At 37.7% G+C, this 23,528-nt stretch overlaps 1 protein-coding gene across 23 annotated transcripts in view; it reads left to right on the top strand.

The window, feature by feature from the left end:
* Positions 1-23,528, top strand: part of CEP112 (centrosomal protein 112) — a 535,678-nt gene that overhangs the window by 68,251 nt on the left and 443,899 nt on the right. For 10 of the 23 annotated variants that reach the window (XM_077972556.1, XM_077972562.1, XM_077972549.1 and 7 more), the window contains 2 exons: positions 12,480-12,527; positions 12,778-12,855. The exons of 4 other annotated variants lie outside the window; for them this stretch is intronic. In XM_077972556.1, the coding sequence (XP_077828682.1) occupies positions 12,480-12,527; positions 12,778-12,855 (126 nt within the window). Of the gene's footprint in view, positions 1-12,479; positions 12,528-12,774; positions 12,856-23,528 lie in introns of all 23 variants that reach the window. 9 more of the 23 variants (XM_077972553.1, XM_028836683.2, XM_028836684.2 and 6 more) reach the window with 1 other exon arrangement.

The following is a 23,528-nucleotide window of genomic DNA, read 5'->3' as shown; positions in this document are numbered from 1 at the left end:
TATTGTGGAAATGGTAAAACTATAAGGATGGAGAACAGGTTAGTAGTTTCTAGGTGTCGAGCTAGAATTTGGTTACAAGGGTATAAATGGCACTAGGGATTTTTATTTTATTATATTTTAAGTTCCAGGGTACATGTGCAGGATGTGCAAGTTTGTTATATATGTGTGCCATGGTGGTTTGCTGCACCTACTAACTCAACACTTAAGCCCAGCATGCATTAGCTCTTTTTTCTAATGCTCTCCCCACAACCCTCTAGCCTCCCCCGACAGGCCCCAGCGTGTGTTGTTCCCTTCCCTGTGTCCATGTATTCTCACTGTTCAGCTTCCACTAATAAGTGAGAACATGTGCTGTTTGGTTTTCCATTCCTGTGTTAGTTTGCTGAGGATACTGGCTTCCAGCTTCGTCCATGTCCCTGCAAAGGACATGATCTTTTTTCTTTTTATGGCTGCACAGTATTCCCTGGTATATATGTAACACATTTACTTTATCCAATCTATCATTGATGGGCATCTGAGTTGGTTCCATGTCTTTGCTATTGTGAATAAGAACTAGGGATTTTTTTTTTTTTTGGTTTGATGGAACTATTTTGTTTTTAAAAAATTTTTAATTATGGATACATATTAGTTCATATTTATGGGGATGTGATATTTTGATACAAGCATACCATGTGTTATAATCAAATGAGAGTTATTTTGATATCATTTACCTCAAACATTTACCATTTCTTTGTGTTAGGAATAGTTCAATGCCATTTTTCAGTTATTTTGAAGTATACAGTAAGTTATTGTTAACTATAGTTACCCTACCATGCTACTGAACAGTAGATTTTATTCCTTCTATCTAGCTATATTTTCGTACCCATTTGCCAGCCCCTATTTAACCCTCATTCCCCACTATCCCTCCCAGCTTCTGGTAACATCATTCTATTTTATACCTCCATGAGTTCATTTTATTTTTTATAGCTAGCACATTAGCACATATGAGTGAGAACATGTGATATTTGTCTTCTGTGCTTGCCTTATTTCATTTAACATAATGTCCTCCAGTTCTATTCATGTTGTTGCGAATGACAGTATTTCATTCTTATGGCTAAATAATATTCAATTGTGTGTATATACCACGTTTTCTTTATCCATTTATCCTTTGATGGGCAATTAGATTGATTCCATATCTTGGCTACTGTGAATAGTGCTGCAGTAAACATGAGAGTTTACCATACATGCAATAATCTGTCCCATGTTTATTACAGCACTGTTAGATATCTCTTCCATATACTGATTTCCTTTCTTTCGGATGTAGACCCAGCATTGGGATTGATGGATCCTATGGTAGTTCTATTTTTATTTCTTAGAAACTGCCATACTGTTCTCCATAGTGGCCGTGCTAATTTACATTCCCACCACCAGTGTCTAGGCGCTCCCCTTTCTCCACATCCTAGCCAGCATTCTTTATTGCCTGTCATTTTGATACAAGCCATTTTTAACTGATGTGAGATGGTATCTTACTGTGGTTTTGATGTGCATTTCTTTTATGATTAATGATTTGAGTATTTTTTTCATATACCTGCTGGCCATTTGTATGTCTTCTTCTGAAGAGTGTCTATTGAGATCTACCCATTTAAAAATGAGGGTTTTTCCCCCCCTATTAAGTTGTGTGAACTCTTTATATATTTTGGTCATTAATCCCATGTCAGATGCTTAGTTTGCAAATATCTTCCATTTTGTGGGTTGTCTCTTCACTTTGTTCATTGTTTCCTTTGCTGTGCAGAAGCTTTTTAGCTTGATGTGGCCCATCTGTCCATTTTTGCTTTGGCTGCTTGTGCTTTTGAGGTCTTGCTCAAATAATCTTTGCAGAGACCAATGTCCTGGAGTGTTTCCCCAACAGAACTGTTTTCATTGTATTTTGCTGGTTATAGCACTGTACGCTTTTGTCAAAGCTCACAGAGCCATAGAGTGAATTTAAATTTAAAAAATTAAAAAAGTTAATATATTCTGTTCTTTCCATGAGGAGTCAGCCATGAGCAACATTTTATTTTTTTTTGTCTTGTGTTTTATTTATTGTTTTAAAGAAAAAGAAAGAAATTATTTGTGCTCCTGACCTGCAAGGATATATTCTATTTATAGCTACAGCTAACGATGGGTAAAAGAGCTGAAGCCTATCAGAGTGACTAATAATTTCTCTTTTTCTATGTAGTATGTTTCCTTTTAAAAACCGTGATTCACCTAGAGTTATCTTTTTGAAAGAACTAAAAAAAATTTTGAGGCTGGGTGGGGTGGCTCACACCTGTAATCCCAGCACTTTGGGAGGTCGAGGTGGGCGGATCATGAGGTCAAGAGATCCAGACCATTCTGGCCAACAAGGTGAAACCCCATCTCTACTAAAAATACAAAAATTAGCTGGGATGGTGGCATGTACTTGTAGTTCCAGCTACTTGGGAGGCTGAGGCAGGAGAATTGCTTGAACCCGGGAGGCGGAGGCTGCAGTGAGCCGAGATCGTGCCACTGCTTTCCAGCCTGGCAACAGAGCAAGACTCTATCTCAAAAAATAAATTAATTAATTTTAAAAAAAAGGTGATTGGAGAAATTACTGTGCTTCATGTATTATTTTTAAAATGGTATGGCAGTTTCTAAAAGTGAATACAAGGTATGGTTCCGGAAGAAAGACCAACTGAAAAAATGGGATATGGATTTATAGACTCTTCAGATAGTCATGGGATAGTTATAAAACTGATTCAATTGGGGCATAAAGATATTCTAGTTAAATGAGTTCATTTAAATAAAGCTAGACAGTAACATCAAAAGGATAGTTCCCTTTCCATGTTTTCACCTGAAAGCTTAAAATGAAGTACACACTCCTGAATAGCTTTGTGTAAAAACAGTAATGAAAATCAAGTGCAGACTAAAATAAATAATGGTAAAATTTGACAAAGCGTTCTGTGATGTGCCCAAAGTGATAACTGAGGATCAAAGATCCCGTATTTAATTTAATCAATTAAAAAAACAAACCAAGCCAAAATTTAAAAAAAGCATACAAGAAACAATCAAAATTTCCCCCAAAGCATTAGAACAAATCAATGCAACAGAAGCTGGATCTTTGCAAAGAACAATAAAACAGAAAACTTTATGGTGTCTTCAGTGTGATCTAGAAACGAGAGAGGACAAAAAAAACAATGTTAATTGTTGAAAAGAGATCATAATGGTAGATACAGAGCTCTCACAATTATAGGTAAGCACTGTATCTGCTGATATATAAAATGAATCGGTGTGTAAGGAACATGACAAATTTCGAGGAAAAGTTGGTAAATACTTTTTTCATTACTTACCCTTCCCTTGTCTTGTAGCTGGGTCAATTTTTTTCTAATCCTCTGCTGGGTCAAAATTTTCTTCCTCTGTTCTTCCTGCAAGAAATGTGGGAAGCCTGGCCATTGTACTCAGTGTGGCCTTCATTTTGGGGCTGATTGAGACCTGCTTTAACCTTCATTTCGGGGCTTGTTGAGGGCAGCTGTCACATTAGCCCCAAAATGAAGGCCACACTGAATACAATGGCCAGGCTTCTCACATTTCTGTTACCCCAGCTGGAGTGCAGTGGCGTGATCTCGGCTCACTGCAGCCTCTGCCTCCCAGGTTTAAGTGATTCTCCTACTTCAGCTTCCTGAGTAGCTAGGATTATAGGTGTCCGCCACCATGCCCAGCTAATTTTTATACTTTTAGTAGAGACAGGGTTTTGCCATGTTGGCCAGGCTGGTCTCGAACTCCTGATCTCAGATGATCCATCTGCCTTGGCCTCCTAAAGTGTTGGATTACAGGCATGAGCCACCGTGCCTGTCCAGGTAATTTTCTTTTTTTTTTGTAATTAAAAAAAGTGACCATTCTTGAGAGTAGTTAGTGACAATGTATTGTGTGGTTTTATTATGTGTTTTCCTGATGACTAATAAAGTTAGGTGCACTTTAATATGTTTATTGTCAATTTGGATAGCCTCTCAGAGTAATGTGTTTACTGAAAGCTTTGTCAGTTTCCCTGGTGTCTGCCTTTTTTCCTATTCCTATATAAGAGCTTTTTCTCTGTTCTGCATGAGAATCCTTTTTGGAATATAGTATTATAAATTTTCTGTGGAAAATGGTTTTAAAGTTCTAAAATACTGACTTAAGAACATAATTTTGGAGCATATTCAATTCGGTGTTGAAGAGTGAATTTATTTTGTTCTATGGAGAGAGTTTTGTCACTTCTGACTGATGCTATGATTTAAAAACATTTATTTTAGTTGTGTTGCTGGTAATATATTGCTTGACAATGTCCTTCTCTCTAAGATAGCATATCAGATAAAGTGCCTTTTAAGTTTTCTGGAAATGTAAAACTTCTCTATTTGATAACCATTACTTTATAAGAGGTTCTTTGCTTATGTCAGTTTGACCAAATGCCAAGTAATTTTAAAAAACAAGTGGACAGAAAACCCTAACAACCAACAAACAAATCTGCTACAAAAATAAACAAAATAAAATGTCAAAAGCCAGTTTTCATTAAAAAGTATTCAGATGTCTGTTTTCATGTCTAGCCTAAGTTATTACATATTTTATTATTGTGATTCTATTTGCCTGTTAAGCAAGAAATGTGCAGACATGTTATTTATTTGTGCCATTGGAACTTAATTATTTTCAGCTTTGCTTTCTATACAATATTTTCTTTGACTTCAGTGTTTCATTTAAGTCCTTTTTATTTTCCATTTTGGACATTTATTGTGGTATTCTTTTTTTGAGGTAGTATGAGAGAACAAGAACTTTTCTAAAAGAGCATAAAAAAGGTAAATGTTAAGACTGTTTACAGATTGCTTCAAGTTCCATGTTACTTGTGGATTACAAAGTGGGAACATTGAACTTCAAAGCACATCTGGCTGCTGTTACAAAATCAGAAAATAGATTGCTTATTTCCCCCAAATAGACTCAAGAACATGCTTTACTGTGAATAATTTCCATTGCATATTAAAATTGGTTATGAGATAAACCCAGTGTATTGTAAATGAATAACAACATAATTCACTGTTGTTTACAGTGTTTATTGTTGCTTTAAAAAATCAGAATAGACGTTTTCTATTTATTTGTCAACTTGAGAAAGGAAATTTATGATGCTAGAATGAGTCTTTAGCTTCTTTATTTAATGGCTTTTAAAGATGAAGAGGATGAAATAGGAGTTACTTCTGCATAGTTGAAATGCTACATTGTAATTAGCTGAACCAATATTTTGTACCCTGCTTGTAAATGTAGAGCTGAATAAAAATAAATCACAGATGGTTTTCTTGGCTTTTGGTTTTAAATTTTAAACTTAATTAGAGCTTGAGCATCTTTGAAAGTTCCTGTTTCCTCTTTATTTTTTTCCTTTATATTTGATTCTGCTTCATGAATTAGGGTTTTGTATATCTGCAGAATTGCATGTATCTTTGAAGAACTTACTTTCTATGCTGCTTTATACAAAACCCTGCAACATTCCAAAAATAAAGAATTATTACCTAGTATATGTGTATATATATACATATACATATATATACCTTCAGCTGGTACATATTTAATTGCCTGTACTTTGCTTCCTGCTGGAAATTTGCTGCTTCTATTTTTCAAGTTGCAGGGTGTATATGGCACTGTGCTACTTATTTTTATTTTATTTTATTTATTTACTTTTTCTTTGAGACAGAATTTGGCTCTTGTTGCCCAGGGTGGAGTGCAATGGTGCGATCTCAGCTCACTGCAACCTCTACCTCCCAGGTTCAAGTGAGTCTCCTGCCTCAGCCTCCAGAGTAGCTGGGATTATGAGATGGAGTTTCACTCTGGCGCCCAGGCTGGAGTGCAATGGTACGATCTCGGCTCACTGAAACCTCTGCTTCTTGGGTTCAAGTGATTCTCCTGCCTCAGCCTCTGAAGTAGCTAGGATTACAGGTGTGCACACCACCATGCTCTGCTGATTTTTAAAAAATTTTTAGTAGAGACAGGGTTTTGCCATGTTGGCCAGGCTGGTCTTGAACTCCTGACCTCTAGTGATCCACCTGCCTTGGCCTCCCAAAGTGCTGAGATTACAGGCGTGAGCTACCACACCCGGCTGGTACTGTGTTATTTATTGAAGAATATGTGCATTTCTCTGGTACCATGTTGAGGTAGATTGTATTATTATCTTAATGATTGTTTCCCAGAGTAAAAGTACCAATTCATATACCCCACTAGTAGTGTTTCACATCTTGAACATTTTTATTGTAAATTTTTAATTTATGCCAATCTATAAAATTGTAAAATATCACCTCATTGTGATATTACTTTATATTTTTTATATTTGTAAGTATATTGATCATATTTTATATGTTTATGAGCCATTCATAATTCCTCATCAGTGAAATGTGCCCCAAGTTTTTTTCCTCATTTTTTTCAAGTCTGTTGACATCGTTTTTTCACTGAATTTTTTTTTTTTTTTTTTTTTTGAGACGAAGTCTCACTCTTGTCCCCCAGGCTGGAATGCAATGGCGTGATCTCGGCTCACTGCAGCCTCCACCTCCCAGGTTCAAGCGATTCTCCTGCCTAAGCCTCCCCAGTAGCTGGGACTACAGGTGCCTGCCACCACACCCAGCTAATTTTTGTATTTTTAGTAGAGACGGGGTTTCACCATGTTGGCCAGGCTGGTCTCGAGCTCCTGACGTCAGGTGATCCGCCCACCTTGGCCTCCCAAAGTGCTGGGATTACAGGCATGAGCCATCGCACCCGGCCTTTTCACTGGTTTTTAAAGGCCTTGTTTACATGTTTTGGAGACTAATCATTTGTGCAAACATCTCTCAGTTTATGACTTGTTTTTATTATTTTCTTGATGATATATTTTTTGGAGAGGTTCTTAAAATGGTCAAGTTTATTAGTTTCTCTCTTATTGATGCTTTTTTACAACTTTATTTTAGGTTTGAGGGTACATGTGAAGGTTTGCTACATAGGAAAACACATGTCATCACCCAGGTATTATGCCCAGTACCCAGTAGTTCCCTTTTCTCTCCTCTCCCTCATCCCACCCTCCCCTCTCAAGTAGACCCCAGTGTCCATTTTTTCTTTCTTAGTGTTCATATGTTCTTGTCATTTAGCTCCCACTTATAAGTGAGGGTGTACAGTATTTGGTTTTCTGTTCTTGTGTTTTTAATAGTTTGCTAAGTATAATAGCCTCTAGCTCCATTCATGTTCTTGCAAAAGAAATGATCTCGTTCTTTTTTATCACCATGCCTGGCTAATTTTTTGTGTTTTTAGGAGAAACAGGGTTTTACCATGTTAGCCGGTCTGGTCTCGATCTCCTGACCTCAGGTGATCCGCCCAGCTCAGCCTCCCGAGTGGCTGGGACTACAGTTGTATGCAACCATGCCTGGCTAATTTTTTGTATTTTTAATAGAGATGGGATTTCACTGTGTTAGCCAGATGGTCTCGATCTCCTGACCTCATGATCTGCCCACCTCAGCCTCCCAAAGTGCTGGGATTACAGGCGTGAGCCACCATGCCTGGACGGTTTAATTATATCTTTATAAATTGCCAATTGCCCCACCTTGATTTTTTTCATCAGGCATGTCTTGGCTACTTTTGCCCCATTTTTGTTTATATACATTTTATGAGGTCATTATAAGTTTTACAAAAACCCTGTTGGAATTCTGGTTTGGATCACATTTAATTGCTAGATCAACTTAAGAACTGACATTTTTTGCAACATTGAGACTGTCCAAAATGGATTCTACTGTCTATTTTCTTTTCAGTCTTTAGCCCTAATCTTTTGATAAAGCTTATTTGCTCTATAAAGGTCTAGGGTATCATTTTGTCAGTTTATCTAGAATTGTGCAGTATATTAGAAATTATATCTTTGTAAACTCTTCTCCTAGATGATTTTTACTCATTTCAGAAATGGAGTTGATTTTTTTAATGTAAAAAAAAATTAAATTTGTATGGGAGCATAGTAGGTATGTATATTTATGAGGTAAATGAGATATTTTGATAACAGGCATATGATACATAATAATGACATCAGCATAAATGGGATATCTGTTATCTCAAACATTGATCCTTTGTGTTACAAACAATCCAATTACACTCTTACAGTTATTTAAAAATGTTCAATAAATTACTCTTGACTGTATCACTCTATCATGCTATCAAATACTAGATCTTATTCATTCTAACTATATTTTTGTACCCATTAGCCAGGCGCAGTGGCTCACACCTGTAATCCCAACACTTTGGGAGGCTGAGCAGGAGAATCACCTAAACCTGGGAGGCGGAGGTTGCAGTGAGCAGAGATTGCGCCACTGCATTCCAGCCTGGCAATGAGCCACTGTGCCTGGCCGGTTTTTCATACTTGTAGTTTTTTTCTTACTTACAGTTTTTTTGGTAAGTTCCAGGTAAGTTCCATTTATCAAATTAAGAATGTCTCTATTTTGTCAGGATATTTAAAAAAATCATGAATGGTTGTGGAATTTTTGAATTTTTTTTTTTTTTTGAGATAGAGTCTCGCTCTGTCACCCAGGCTGGAGTGCAGTGGCGCGATCTCGGCTCACTGCAAGCTCCGCCTCCCGGGTTCACGCCATTCTCCTGCCTCAGCCTCCTGAGTAGCTGGGACTACAGGGGCCCGCCACCACGCCTGGCTAATTTTTTTGCATATTTAGTAGAGATGGGGTTTCACCGTGTTAACCAGGGTGGTCTAGCTCTCCTGACCTTGTGGTCTGCCTGCCTCGGCCTCCCAAAGTGCTGGGATTGCAGGCGTGAGCCACGGCGCCCAGCCTCCTTCTTGTACAACTCTTAATTTAGTCTTCATTTCTTGGATGATTTTTGTGTTACTGTTCCATATTTTTTTTTCCTCAATCTAGTCACCTCCTATTTAAGATCTTTCTATTTTTGTCTTTATTTTGATTTGTAGTATTTTTATGCCTGAAGTTATTTAAAAGTTATATTTGAATATGTGTTGTCCTAGTGGTGGTGGAACAAAAATATTATGAAGTATTGACATGTAGGGGAGTGTCCTACTTTAAGTGGGTTGCACAAAAACCCTGATGTATGAGAGTGGGGAGACATGGGAATGAAAAGGAAGGCTATATTACTGTTTTCCTGTATTTATAGCTTTTTAAAAAAGTGTTTTCTTCTGCTGGCAGGTCTTGATTTTGATTTTTCTATTTTATATAGTAAGTTTTTATGGATATTGGATTCTTTTTCTGTTCATGATTATCTATTAGATTTTTCTGAACAAGTAATAGCCAGTGACCGTGTGGGAAGTGGTAGTGGGTGGCTTACTTTATTTCTTGGTGGCAGTCCCTTGTAGTCCCAGCTACTTGGGAGGCTGAGGCAGGAGAATGGTATAAACCCGGGAGGCAGAGCTTGCAGTGAGCCCAGATCACACCACTGCACTCCAGCCTGGGCGACAGAGCGAGACTCCATCTCAAAATAATTAATTAATTAGTTAATCTTAAAAAAAAAGAGTTGTACAAGAGAAAAAAGGTAACTATAGTGACAGTTTATTACTTTATTTCCTCCTCTGCTACACTGAAGTTTAATTTCTTTAACAAATGGTGCCTTTTGTGGTTGTTAGCCTGGCTTGTCTTCTTTTTTTTTGAGATGGAGTTTTGCTCTTGTCACCCAGGCTGGAGTGCAGTGGCATGATCTCAGCTCACTACAACCTCCGCCTCCTGGGTTCAAGAGATCCTCCTGCTTCAGCCTCCTGAATAGCTGAGATTACAGTCACCTGCCACTACGCCCTGCTAAGTTTTATATTTTTAGTAGAGACAGGGTTTCACCATGTTGGCCAGGCTGATCTTGAACTCCTGACCTCAGGTAATCTGCCTGCCTTGGCCTCCTGAAATGCTGGGATTATAGGCGAGAGCCACAGAGCCCGGCCATGGCTTGTCTTCTTTTGATTCGTTGATTCTGTCTTGTTTCTGTAGGGCCCTTATCTTCAGCTGCTTTTTTCTTTCCATTTATCATGAACAACCTTCCTTCAAAGGTGCTTCTCTCTACCTCAGAAGTGATTCCTTCCTAGAACTGCCTTTCTGGTTTCTTCGTAGTTTCCAAGCTCCTCCTTTTGTGCCCATCTCTGGCACTTTGAGCCATTAAGTTTTTTTGTGTGGCCTGCTTAAGGTAGGCCACTCTTCTTTGACAGGTCATTGTTTGATGATATTTAGTTCCACCACTACTAGGACCCTGAGGTACTTTCTCTTTTTCCCCCGTGCTACCACTCTGGTTTGGCTCAGGATCTAATTCTGCTGATTTGGTATCTTTATTTAGCCACCTACGTGTTAATCCAGGGATTTGTATTCTCTTTCTCCTTTTTATGATGTAGTCATGGATGATGGGCATTTTTATTTGGTCTCTTTATCAATCTGTATGGGTCTTTGAAGGATGGGGAGAGACATTTAAATTCATACAGTTGCCGTTACCTTTTAGAAACTGGCATTCACATGAAGGAAAATTGTTTTGTGTATTTCCTTTAATCTAGATGCTAAAATAATTACACTTTATATCCTGTCTATTGCTATACTCTTTTTAAGTTTTACTTGATTACATTCTATTATGTTATTACTTCTATATTTTTTGATTAATTGATTCTTCATTCACCCTTATCTTTATTGTCAAATTGGGTGTGGATTGTTCATTTTCAAGAATTATTAGCCATAATAAACAATTTGGGGAGCTTTTTGAAAACACAATGCGATTTTGGAGAAGTAGAATCCAGTAATTTATATTTGAAATGTTTATCATTTGATCCTCATAGTACACTCCAGGATGTTGAAAGAAAAACCTTAAAGAAATTAAACTGAACAGAGTTTAGTGAGCAAAGAATGATTCATGGATCAGGCAGCCCCTGAATCATAATAGGTTCAGAGAAGCTGCAGCACTACTGGATGATTGAAGATTTATGGACAGAAGAAGGATAGTGACGTACAAAAAATGGAAGCGAGGTACAGAAACAGCAGGATTGGTTACAGCTCTGCTTTTGGCTTATTTGAATCTGGTTTGAACAATTGATTGCCTTTGGCCAAAACTCAGTGAGTGGCACAAGAGTAAGCTGTAGTCTGTTTACACATCCAGTTAGGTTACAGTTCACCATGTATGGAGAAATTAGGCTGAATTAAAAATATGTGAGGAGGCAGCTTTAGGTTAATCTTAATTTAACAAGGGTAAGAACCGCTACCCTAGGTTGAAGCGATGGTTAGTGTTCATGTACTTTGTGAGATTATCCATGTAGTAATTTGTGGGTTTGTGATATGAAGAAATTAGACTTTCATGGTAATGATTTTTAATTATTACTTTATTTGTGAGTGAAATAGTAGAGATAACTATCAGTGTGTCTACTTTATCATATAGTATATTCATGCAATAAATACTTTATTGAAAGGCTACTATACATTAGATATTGTGCTAGGTACCAGAGATACAGAACTGAGAAGACGTCATCCCTGTACTCCTTCTGTTCAAAGAGAGAGATGTGGAGACATACTGATAAACACTGAAAGTATTACATAAGGGCTATGAGAGAGTGGGCATGGGAGTAGCTCCTACTTTAGGAGCTGATAAGAAGGTGGAATCAGGTACAGGTTACTCCTTTCTCTCCTCGTGTTTCTTCCTTCTTTCCGAAGAAATATTCATTGGGTGCTGAGTTGGGTGTTAGGGATAGAGTGGTGAACAGGGCAGTCATGGTCTCTGCTTTCAGAGTCCACACTGTTTCGAAACAGGGACATGCCAGATTTTAAAAGGGAACCAGCATCCAGGGTTACTACTGGAGTGGTAGGAACTAAGTTTCCTGGGGGAGATGATTTTTAAACTGTAAGTCTTGAGTAAGTTAACCATGTGTAGAAGTTGGGGGAATGATCTTACAGGTTGCAAAAACTCAGACATGGGAGACAGTATAGTGCTTTTAAGTTAAAACAAATTGTCTGGTGTCCTGGGAATGTGGGGTATGGTGGAGATAGATGAATCTGAAAGGGAGATTTAGGGAGAGTCATAAAGGAATTTTGTGTTCTCTTTGCTATTGGAAAGGTATGTTTAAGGATTCATATACCAAATACGTCTGGGAGTGCAGTGATTAAATTGAGACTCTAAGAACAAATAGGTATGTGCTTATAGGGTTTGGAGGGCTGGGCAGAGAAATGCAGAGGTGGACAGGCATGAGAACATCTGCCATGTTCTGGTAATATAAGTCATTGTGGATCCTGGGAGCATAAAATGTGAGGTGAAGGGTAATGGAAGATGAGAGTGGGCAGTTAGGCAGTGAGAGGATCATGTAGGTTCATTTTGGCATGCAAAGGAGTTTATGTTTTATATTTTATTTGTAGGGAACCACTAAAAATGTATCATACAATACCCATTCTAAAAATGAATTAAATATTAAGAAATCTAGAAAATGTTTCATATGGCAACTTAATTCTATATTTTATTAAATAATAATTAAAACTCCAAAATTAATAAATCCTTATTTTGTTTTATTTTTAAATTTTCAGATAGAAAATCCTCGATATCTGAGACAGAAGCCTATTCCAGTTTCTCTGGTATGTGAGAAATCCATTGGACATTTTCTAGGGGCAGGTATTTTAAAATAAACTAATCACCAGGTTATTTATAGAAAATAATGCAGATCTACATTAGGAAAGATAATTGAATTTTATCACTTGGAAGTGATTTTTTCCTGCAATGTTAGTACTATTTTGGTATGGGCCACAGGCAATTTAGGAGTTTTCTTTGGGATTAAGGATAAACCAGATCTCAAAACGTATTAAATAACTCCTGTTCATTCAGCAGATGACACCAAAATTCAGCCTGAGAAAATCCAGCAGTTTCCATGATGATCATTTTCTCTCTCGAATACGTGAGAAAGAGGTAGGATTGAGATATTGCTGATAAACCCAATTGATAATATAGTTTTAGTATTTTATATAATCTAGGTTTTCAGGTTTTAGTTAAAATAATGGTATATTCTAGGAAGAGGTTGCATTTGAAACAAATATGAAACGTGATGCATGGTAGGCAGGGTTTGTCTTTCTGTTTTGTCTTTTGTTTTTTGTTTTTTTCTAGAGATAGAGTCTCTCTTTTGCCCGGCTGGAGTGCAGTGGTACGATCAGAGCTCACTGGGATCAAGCAGTCCTCCCATTTCAGCCTCCTGAGTAGCCAGGACTATAGCTGTGCCACCATGTCCAGCTAATTAAATTTTTTTTTGGTAGAGATGGGATCTTACTGTTTTTCCCAGGCTGGTCTTGAGCTGTTGGCCTCAAGCGATCCTCCTGCCTTGACTTCTCAAAGCATTAGGATTACAGGCATGAGCCACCACACGTGGACAAAATTGTATGTGTACAACGTGATGTTTTGAAATATGTACACATTGTCAAATGGCTAAATTTGAGCTTGATACATGAATTACCTCACAGACTTATCATTTTTTTTGTAATGAGAATACTTAAAATGTACTCACAGTGATTTTTGAAATACAATCCATTGTTATTAACTAAAGTTGCTATGCTGTACAATAGATCTCTAGAACTGATCTCTCTCATCTGACTTAAATTTTGTATCCTTTGACCAGTATCTCCCAACTCCACTGCTTGTCGCCTGGCCTCATAACCACCATTTTTCTACTTTTGTGAGTTCACGTTTTTTGGAATCCACATATAAGTGAGATCATGTGGTATTTGCCTTTCTGTGCCTGGCTTATTTCACTTAACATAGTGTTCTCTAGGTTCATCCATGTTGTACTAAATGAAAAGATTTCCTTCTTTTTGAAAACTGAATAACATTTCATTGTGTACGTGTGTGTATGTGTGTGTGTATATATCACATTTTCTTCATTTATTTGTTGATGGACACTTTATATTGATTCTATATCTTGGCTATTGCTGCAATGAACATTGGGATGCAGATAGCTCTTCAATATACCGATTTCATTTTCTTTGGATTTATGCCTAATAGTGAGATTGCTGGATCATATATTTCTATTTTTAATTTTTCAAGGAACCTTCATGTTGTTTTTCTATAATAGCTGCACTGATTTACATTACTGCTAACACTGGGCAAGGGTTCTCTTTTCTCCACATCCCCTCTAATACTGATCTTTTTTCTTTTTGGGCTGCTGGGGCGCCAATATCCAATTCCTAGCTAAGAACCTTAGTCTGTAGGGGCTGGTCTGGCTGTTTTTGTTGATAGCCCTTCTAATAGGTGAGACATGATATCTCAATATTGTTTTAATCAGCATTTCTCTGATGATTAGGAATGTTGGGCAGTTTTTCATATATCTGGTGGCTATTTGCATGTCTTCTTTTGAGAAATGTCTCTTCAGATCCTTTGCCCATTTTAAAATCAGGTTATTAGTGTTCTTACCATTGAGTTGTTTGAGTTCCATACATATTTTGGATATTAACCCCTTATTCAATATAGGGCTTGCAAATATTTTTCTCATTGTGTAGGCTGTCTTTTTACTCTGTTGATTGTTTACATCTTTTTATATTGTATAGAACGAAATTATTGTGGCTACGATATTTAAACAATATATTATCTTCATACTAAAGATATAAGTCATTTCCACAACATTATATTATTAGAATATTCTGTATTTGACTGTTTACTTACTGTTACTGGTGAGTTTTATCCTTTTATACGTATTTTTTTGTTATTCATTAGTGTCTTCTTCTTTAAGCATCAAGATTTCACTTGAGCATTTTTGTAAGACAAGTCTAGTGGTCATGAACTCCCTAAGGCTTTTTTGTGTCTTGGTACATTTTTATCTTTTCTTTATTTCTCAAAGACTGCTTTGCCACTCACAATATTCTTGGTTGGCAGTTATTGTCTTTCATTACTTGGAATATGTCATCTTACTCTTTTCTGGCCTGTAAGATTTCCTCCATGAAATCCACTGCTAGTCTTATTGGAAGTCTCTTGTATATAACTTGCTTTTCTCTTGATATTTTCAGAATCCTCCATTTGTTCTTTATATTTGACAGTTTGATTGTAACATGCCTTGGTATAGTCTTGCTTGAATTAAATCTGATTGGAGACTTTTGACCTTTTTGTACCAGGATATATATATCTTTCCCTCAATTTGGAAAGTTTTTAGCTATTATTTCTTTAAATAAACTTTCTACACCTTTGTCTCTTTTTTTCTTCTTTAGCTCCTATGACTTGAATATTTGTTCTTTTGATCCTATCCCATATGTCCCGTAAACTTTCTTCATTCCTTTCCAGTCTTCTTCCTTTTTCTTCTCTGACTGCGTATTTTCTAATAACCTGTATATTTGAGTTTACAGAATTTTTTTGTTTTGCTTGATCAATTTGGTTGTGAATGCTTTCTGTTATATTTTTCTTTTCATTCATTTTTCAGCTCCAGAATTTGATTTTTAAAAAAATTTCTCTGTTAAATTTCTCATTTTGTACACTTACTGTTTTTCTGATTTCATTAAATTATTTCTCTGTATTTTCTTGAAGCTACTGAGCTTCCTTAAAACCATTAGTGTGAATTATTTGTCAGGCAGTTTATATATTTTCATTTCTTTGGGGTCAGCTATTGGGAGATTATTTTCTTTTGCTGGGGTATGTCTCCTTGTTTTTTTATGTTGCTTGTTGCTTTATGTTGGTGTCTGCACATTTGAAGAAGTAGAAAATTACTATAGTCTTTGTAGACTGGCTTCATTTGAGAAAGCCAGTCACTATTCAGCCTGTCCAGAGATTCTGGGCAGGCTGTTTGGCCTATTGGTAGGCTCTCTCCTACAATCCTCAGGCAGAGTCAGAAAGTGGGTGGGCCTGGTATCTTGGTCCTCATGTTTGAGCTTGGAGCCTGGATCCACTGGGTAGATGTGTTGTTTTGGTCCATGGGAGTGAGCTTGGAGTCTGGGTTTGCATGGTAAGCCTGAAATCTGTATCCACTAGGGCTAGCCTGAAACCTGGATCCACAAGGGCTGACCTGGTTCTAGGGTGGGTTTAAGCCAGAATCTGCAGGGGCCAGACAGGTTCTGGGATGGGCCTGGTTCTTTGGTTCACTGGGACAGACCTGGGGCCTGAGTGTGCAGGGGTGGGCCTGGGTCATGATTCTGTAGGGATGGACCTGGAATCTTAGTTTCTGAGGGCTGGCTTGGCACCAGAGTTTATTGGGATGAGCCTGGACCCTGGGTCTGTTAGTCAGGCCTGGACCCTGAGTCCCCTGGAATGTGGGACCACAGGGGTTAATATGGATACTGGGGCCCCAGCGGCCAGCCTGGGATCTGGGCCAGAGGTGTTGACTGGGAGGTTGGGTGGGTCTAAAGCATGGGATTGTGTTGGCTGACCTGGCTCTGAATCCTGGGTTATGCTTGGAGCCTGGGGCCAGATGGGCTGGCCTGTCATTGGGTATGTCTGGAACCTATATTCACATGGGCCAGCATGGAGGCTGAGTCTGTGGGTGCTGGCCTGATGACTAGGGATTCTGGGGGCTCGCCTGGTTCCTGGGTAGGCCTGAAACCTGAAGTTGTCGGGGCCAGCGTTGTGCTGTGAATAGTCTGGAGCACAAGGTCGCTGGGCCTGCCTGGCAATGTGGTGAGTCCAGAGACTGAGTCTGCTGGGCTGGCTTTGGAACCTGGGACTGTGGGATCTTGCATTGTGCCAAGTTAGGCCTAGAGGTTCAGTCTGTGGGTACTGGCGTGGAGTCTTGGGTCTTGGGAGCTGACCTGGAGCCTGGGGCTACAGAGGCTAGCCAGGAACCTTAGTCTGTAGGGGCTGGTCTGGCTCTGGGGTGGAGTTGAAGCTTAGGCTGCTGGGGTCAGTCTAGCACTAGGGTTGGTTTGGATGCTGTGGCTGCTGGGATCAGCATGGTGTGGGGTGGACCCAGGGACTAAATCTACTGGGCCAGTCTGGAACCTGGGGCTGTGAGATTTTCCTTGTACCAGGGTGGATTTGCAGGGTCAGTCCTGGGGTACTGGCTGGGAGTCTAGGGCTGATGAGTCCTGCCTGGTCCTGCGTTTTACTGGGACTGACCTGGCATTGGGGTCTGAGTTAAGTCTAGTGCTCACCTTTCTTTCCTCCTCCCAAGTGGAGGGTCTCTCCAGGCTTTACTGTCTGGAGTTGGGGGAGGGGTGATGTGAGTATTTTAAAATCTGCAGCCTTGGACTGCAGAGTAAAACTGTCCTTTCTACATTCTGTGTTATGTCTTTTCCTATTTTGTGCTATATTTCACCTTGTTTGCTTAGCTCTTATGAAGGTATTTTTGTGCATGTTTGTGTTCAAATTGATTTTTCTGTGGAGGGACAAGGGCTTGAAAGTCCTAGTCTGCCATCTTGCTGACATCAGACTCAGGGTTTTCTTTCATGTGTAATCTTGGTGTTAAAAAAACTGTTGTAATAAAAGCAAATGACATTTTAAAAAGCAAATTTGGGAGTAATATTTCTTATACTCAGACATACCTTCCTTTGAGCTCTTGTTTTGAATTTCTTTTTCTAAAAATTGTCATTCATTAATTATAAAAATCATTTTGAGTCATTCCCAACTATTTTTCCTTTTAATTATATTTTGTATTAATTCTTACTATTGAGGCTGCTTACCATAAAATAATTAAATGAACTGAAAGGAAGTGGTCACTTGAAAATTTTGTTGATGACAACTTGGGGCAGGAGTCAGCATACCAATGCCACCCACATATGTTTTCAAAGAAAAAACATTTGAAGCTATCATGTATTGCATCAGAAATTCATTTTTAAATGTGTTTGACTTTATTTTTCGAAATCCTTATGTTTTTGTTTTTCTTTTGGGCATAGTATTAAAATATTTGAGGCATCATTGAGAAGTTTGCATTTAATCATAAACTTATTCCATATATTAAAATATATTCACTGTACATTTTTCTAAAATAATCCTTTGTGCAATTACATAATTGTTTCTGACTTATTTTGATGAAGATTTTTTTATCATATTTTTCTCCATTGTACAATATTTAAAAGTATCTGCTGATTTGCCCCTGTGTAAAAACTATGTTAGTTTCATCTATCTTTTAAATTAGCATGTCTGATTATAAAAGAAAGTATATAGATTTTTATTAAAGACACTTTGGGAAATAGAGACATAATGTAAGGAGGGAAATAAAATCACCTATAGAATCAACACCTAGAAATAAAAAATACTGGTAATATATTCTATGTTTTTTTCTTCTTTTCTCTATGTGTTCTATAAACATATGTTTTTCTTTAGAAAATTGGTATGGCCAGGCATGGTGGTTCACGCCTGTAATCCCAGCACTTTAGGAGGCTGAGGCGGGCGGCTCACCAGGTCCGGAAATCGAGACCATCCTGGCTAACATGGTGAAACCCCGTCTCTACTAAAAAAACACAAAAAAAACTCGGGCTTGGTGGTGGGTACCTGTAGTCCCAGCTACTCAGGAAGCTGAGGCAGGAGAATGGCGTGAACCTGGGAGGCGGAGCTTGCAGTGAGCCGAGATTGCTCCACTGCACTCTAGCCTGGGCGACAGAGCGAGACTCCGTCTCAAAAAATATATAAAATCCTATGTCTACTTGTTTAAATCCCTTTTATTCAACATTCAATTGTCGGTATGAGGATGAATGCTCTTCTGTTTTGAAGTTTGTTAGAGCCTTACATGTCCCTATAAAATAACTCTTGTGCATGTTCTCATCTAAAAATGTCTTTATTGTTGCTGGGTAATATATTTAAAACCATAAATAGTATTCTTTTAAGTGAGTCAACTTTATTTAAAATTAAATATTAGCTCTCAAGTATTTAATCATCACTTTCTCAACTCATTCTTCAGAGATAATTATTGCTGAAAATTTAATGTGTATTCTCTTTAAAATGCTTAGGATTACTTCATTCTTAAGTAAAATTAGATCATATACTACATATAGACCATTTCATTGCTTTTTTTTGAGACTGAGTCTTGCTCTGTCACCCAGGCTGAAGTACAGTGGCATAATTTCAGCTCACTGTAACCTCCGCCTCCCAGATTCAAGTGATTCTCCTTCCTCAGCCTCCTGAGTAGCTGGGATTACAGGTGTGCGCCACCATGCCCGGCTATTTTTTGTATTTTTAGTAGAGACACGGTTTCACCATGTTGCTCAGGCTGGTCTCAAGCTCCTGACCTTATGATCCGCCTGCCTAGGCCTCCCAAAGTGTTGGGATTATAGGCGTGAGCCACCGTGCCTGGCCTATTTCATTGCTTTTTGACTGACATATATATTCTGATGATTTTTTTCCATATCAGAAATATCACCCCATTGTTATTCATAATTGCATAAATTTTATTTTACTGATATGTCACATTTTATTAAGCTATTGATGCATATAGGCCGTTTAGAGTATTTTTCTATAACAAATGGTATTTCAAGAATACCCCTGTCCATATCTTTGTGTATTATGTATCTTTTCTTGCAGAATAAATTATGTGAAATGGAATAGCTCAGTCACAGGGTGGCACATTTACATTTTAGATTGACATTGACAAGTTGTCCTTAAAATAAGGTTATGTCTGCGTAGGGCTGCAGGCATGGGAGTGCATGGAGTGTTGGCTAGTGGATATAGAGTTTCTTTTCAGGGTGATTAAAATATTCTAAAATTAGATTGTGCTAATGGTTGTATAACTCTCTGATATATTAAAAACCTTTGATTTGTATTGTTTAAATGTTTGAATTTTATGATATATAAATTATATTTCAATAGAACTGTTGAAAAGGGTTATGTCTATTTAAGTAAACATTAATGGTATAGAGAGTCTCTTTTTCCATTTTGTTATCAATGCTGGAGCAATTTGCATGTTAAAGTATCACTTCTTTTTTATATGTCTTTCAAGTATTTTTCTCTGTAAATGTCTTTTGATTTGTGCTACTTTTTAGTGTAGAGAAGGTTCTTCTATTTTTAACTTTTTAAAATTAATTTTGAATTTTTGTGAGTACATAGTAGGTGTATATATTTGTGGGTTACATGAGATATTTTGTTACAGGCCTGCGATGCATAATAATCACATCAGGATAAACGGGGTATCCATCATCTGAGGCATTTATCCTTTGTGTTACAAACAATCTATACTCGTTTAGTTATTTTAAAATGTACAATTAAATTATTTTTTGACTATAGTCACCTTATTGTTCCAGCAAATTATAGGTTTTCTTCATTCTTTCTACTTTTTATATCCATTAACCATCCCAACTCCCCCGCTACCTTCCCACCATGCTTCCCAGCCCTTAATAACCATCATTCTATTCTCTACCTCCATGAGTTCAATTGTTTTTAATTTTTAGCTTCCACAAATAAATGAGAACATAGGAAGTTTGTGTTTCTGTGTTTGGCTTATTTCACTGAATATAATGACTTCCAGTTCTATCCACGTTGTTGCAAATGACAATATCTCATTCTTTGTAATGGCTGAGTAGTACTCCATTGTGTATGTGTACCACATTTTCCTTATCCATTCATCTGCTGATGGATACTTAGCTTGCTTCTAAATCTTCACTATTGTTATTAGTGCTGCAATAAACATGGGAGTGCAAATATCTCTTCAATATACTGATTTTCTTTTTTTAGAGTATATACCTTGGAGTGGGATTGGTGGATTGGTAGTTCTATTTTTATTTTCTTTTGAGGAACGGCCAAACTGTTTTTCATTGTGGTTGTATTAATTTACATTCCCACCAACCCAGTGTGCAAGGGTTCTCTTTTCCACATCATTGCCAGCATTTGTTATTACTTATCTTTTGGATAAAAGGCATTTTGACTGGACTGAAATGATATCTCATGGTAGTTTTGATTTGCATGAGAAGTTTTCTTTTAAATAGTTGCATCTGTCTGCTTTTTCTCTAGGCTTCTGGTTTTTGTATTATGCTTAGAAAAGCCTTTCACCTTCCAACATAACAAAAAATACCTCTTTTTTTGGTCTACTTAAAAATTTTATTTTTCTATTTAAATATTAGATCTCTTTCAGAGGTTTTGCTGTAAATACTGATAATAATCTTTATTGGTCAGTTCTTTTTTTTGTTTTGTTTTGTTTTTGGAGATGGAGTCTCGCTCAGTCGCCCAGGCTGGAGTGTGGAGTGCAGTGGTGCGATCTCGGCTCGCTGCAACCTCCGCCTCCCAGGTTCAAGCAATTCTCCTCCCTTAGACTCCTGAGTAGCTGGGATTACAGCTGCTCGCTGCCACGCCCTGCTTTTTTTTTGTATTTTTAGTAGAGATGGATTTTCACTGTGTTGCCCAGGCTGGTTTCAAACTCCTGAGCTCAGGCAATTCGCCTGCCTTGGCCTCCCCAAGTGCTAGGATTACAGGCATGAGTCACCACGCCTGACCTCATTAGTCAGTTCTTAATGGTATAAAATAAAAATTTAGGAGTTTGAAATACTTATATTAAAGGATCCAGTAAGTCTGGAGATAATTAATTGATACCAATGTTGTACAGATTGTAGAGTTCATCTGTGTCATTGTATTAGTCCATTCTCATGCTGCTAATAAAGACATACCCAAGACCAGGTAATTTATAATGAAAAAGAGGTTTAATGGACTCATAGTTCCATATGGCTGGGAGGCCTCACAATCATGGCGAAAGGCAAAAGAGGAGCAAAGGCACATCTTACATGGTGGTAGGTGAGAGAGCATGTGCAGGAAAACTGCCCTTTATGAAACCATTAGATCTCATGAGACTTACTCACTATCATGAGAACAGCATGAGGAAAATCTGACCTGATGATTCAATTGCCTCTCACTGGGTCCCTCCCATGACACATGGGAATGATGGTAGCTACAGCTCAAGATGATATTTGGGTGAGGACACAGCCAAACCATATCAGTCATGAAGCATTATTATAGTATTTAATTTTGTTGAAGTTTTAGAGAGTCTTAAAATATTTAACTAGCCTTTAGAAATGGAGCTATTTAATAAACTACAACTTCCATTTTAGATTCATAATTGTTCAGAAGATACCTTAGATATTACATGAATAAAATATGTAAAATTACTAATTGAATTAATGCAATTATTTAACCTAATTTACTAATTAATATTAATTTAATATTACTATTAATATCAAATTTTATTGGAGTTAAAGAATTGTAGTGGTTTGTTTTGGTGGCTATAGATACACATATAAAAATTTTTTTATTTTTGAGACAGAGTCTTGCTCTGTCGCCCAGGAGTACAATGGCGCAGTCTTGGCGCACTGCAACCTCTGTCTCCTGGGTTCAAGTGATTGCTGTTCCTCAGCCTCCCAAGTAGCTGGGATTACAGGCACACGCCACCACGTCTGGCTAATTTTTGTATTTTTAGTAGACATAGGTTTCGCCATGTTGGCCAGGCTGGTCTTGAACTCCTGGCCTGAGGTGATCCACCGCCTCAGCGTCCCAAAGTGCTAGGATTACAGGCATAAGCCGCCGCACCTGACCCACATATTAAATATTTTAAGATATTCTTAAAAATTTTTGATTTATTTTGGACATATTTCTCATATGTTATGGGAAAATGTATGTTCAGTGACAGTGATCCTTTATTTTAACTTTAACCTATCACTCACAAACATACTTGGACTTGCTTGCCTTTGTAATTGCTAACATATTTTCTCTGATATCGACATCACAGAATTGTGTGACAGTGAGCATCATCAAGCAGTGGGTCTTTCTTTCTTTCTTTCTTTTTTTAGTAATCTGAAAAAAGGCTTTTTGACATTATGACATTTGGAAAAGTGTTTCCACTGAAAATGAAAGAAGAGACAACACAACAAGAAGAGGTCAATTTTCAGAGCAACTGTCAGTTTTCAGAGAACAGATGGTAGAAATTGCTCCTTTGGTAAAAGGCAAAGGATTTATACAATCTGAAGAGAAACCAGAGTATAAAATTCCTCTTTTTGTGAAATAAAACAGAAAATTTCCTTTGAACTTTCTTTTCACCCATATTGAATGTTTCCATCTATTGCCTAAAAAGAGATGTTGCTTCTTTCTTACATGCCAAGTAGGCCTTTTTTTTTTTTTTTTTTTTCCTGAGATGGAGTCTCACTCTGTTGCCCAGGCTGGAGTGCAGTGGCACGATCTTGTCTCACCACAACCTCCGCCTCCTGGGTCCATGCCAGTCTCCTGCCTCAGCCTCTCGAGTAGCTGGGACTACAGACGCTCGCCACCATGCCCAGCTAATTTTTGTATTTTTAGTAGAGACTAGGTTTCACCATGTTGGCTAGGCTGGTCTTGAACTCCTGACCTTGTGATCCGCCTGCCTCGGCCTCCCAGAGTGCTGGGATTACAGGTGTGAGCCACCGTGCTTGGAATTAGTCCTTTTTTTTTTTTTTTTTGTATATGAGTCTGTTAGTCAAATGTATAATTTAAATAACTCTAGGATAAAGAAAGCCACAGTTATTAACATAATAAATGAGAGAACAGGTATAGATTTCTTATGAAACATAGCATTCAGATATGCATAATGTCACATAATTTGATAAATAGTTGTACAAAGGAATGCCATTGTAAATGCCACCCAGGCAAGAATTAGGTAATTGCCAATATCCTAAGAAGCCTCCTGTCGACCATTTGTAATCATACTATCTTTCCTAGAAGTAGCCACTATT

This window comes from Macaca mulatta, chromosome 16 (genome assembly GCF_049350105.2).
Source record: "Macaca mulatta isolate MMU2019108-1 chromosome 16, T2T-MMU8v2.0, whole genome shotgun sequence".
Taxonomy (NCBI): domain Eukaryota; kingdom Metazoa; phylum Chordata; class Mammalia; order Primates; family Cercopithecidae; genus Macaca; species Macaca mulatta.
Note: the sequence above shows the minus strand (reverse complement) of the source record. Positions and strands in the feature narration are given on the sequence as shown.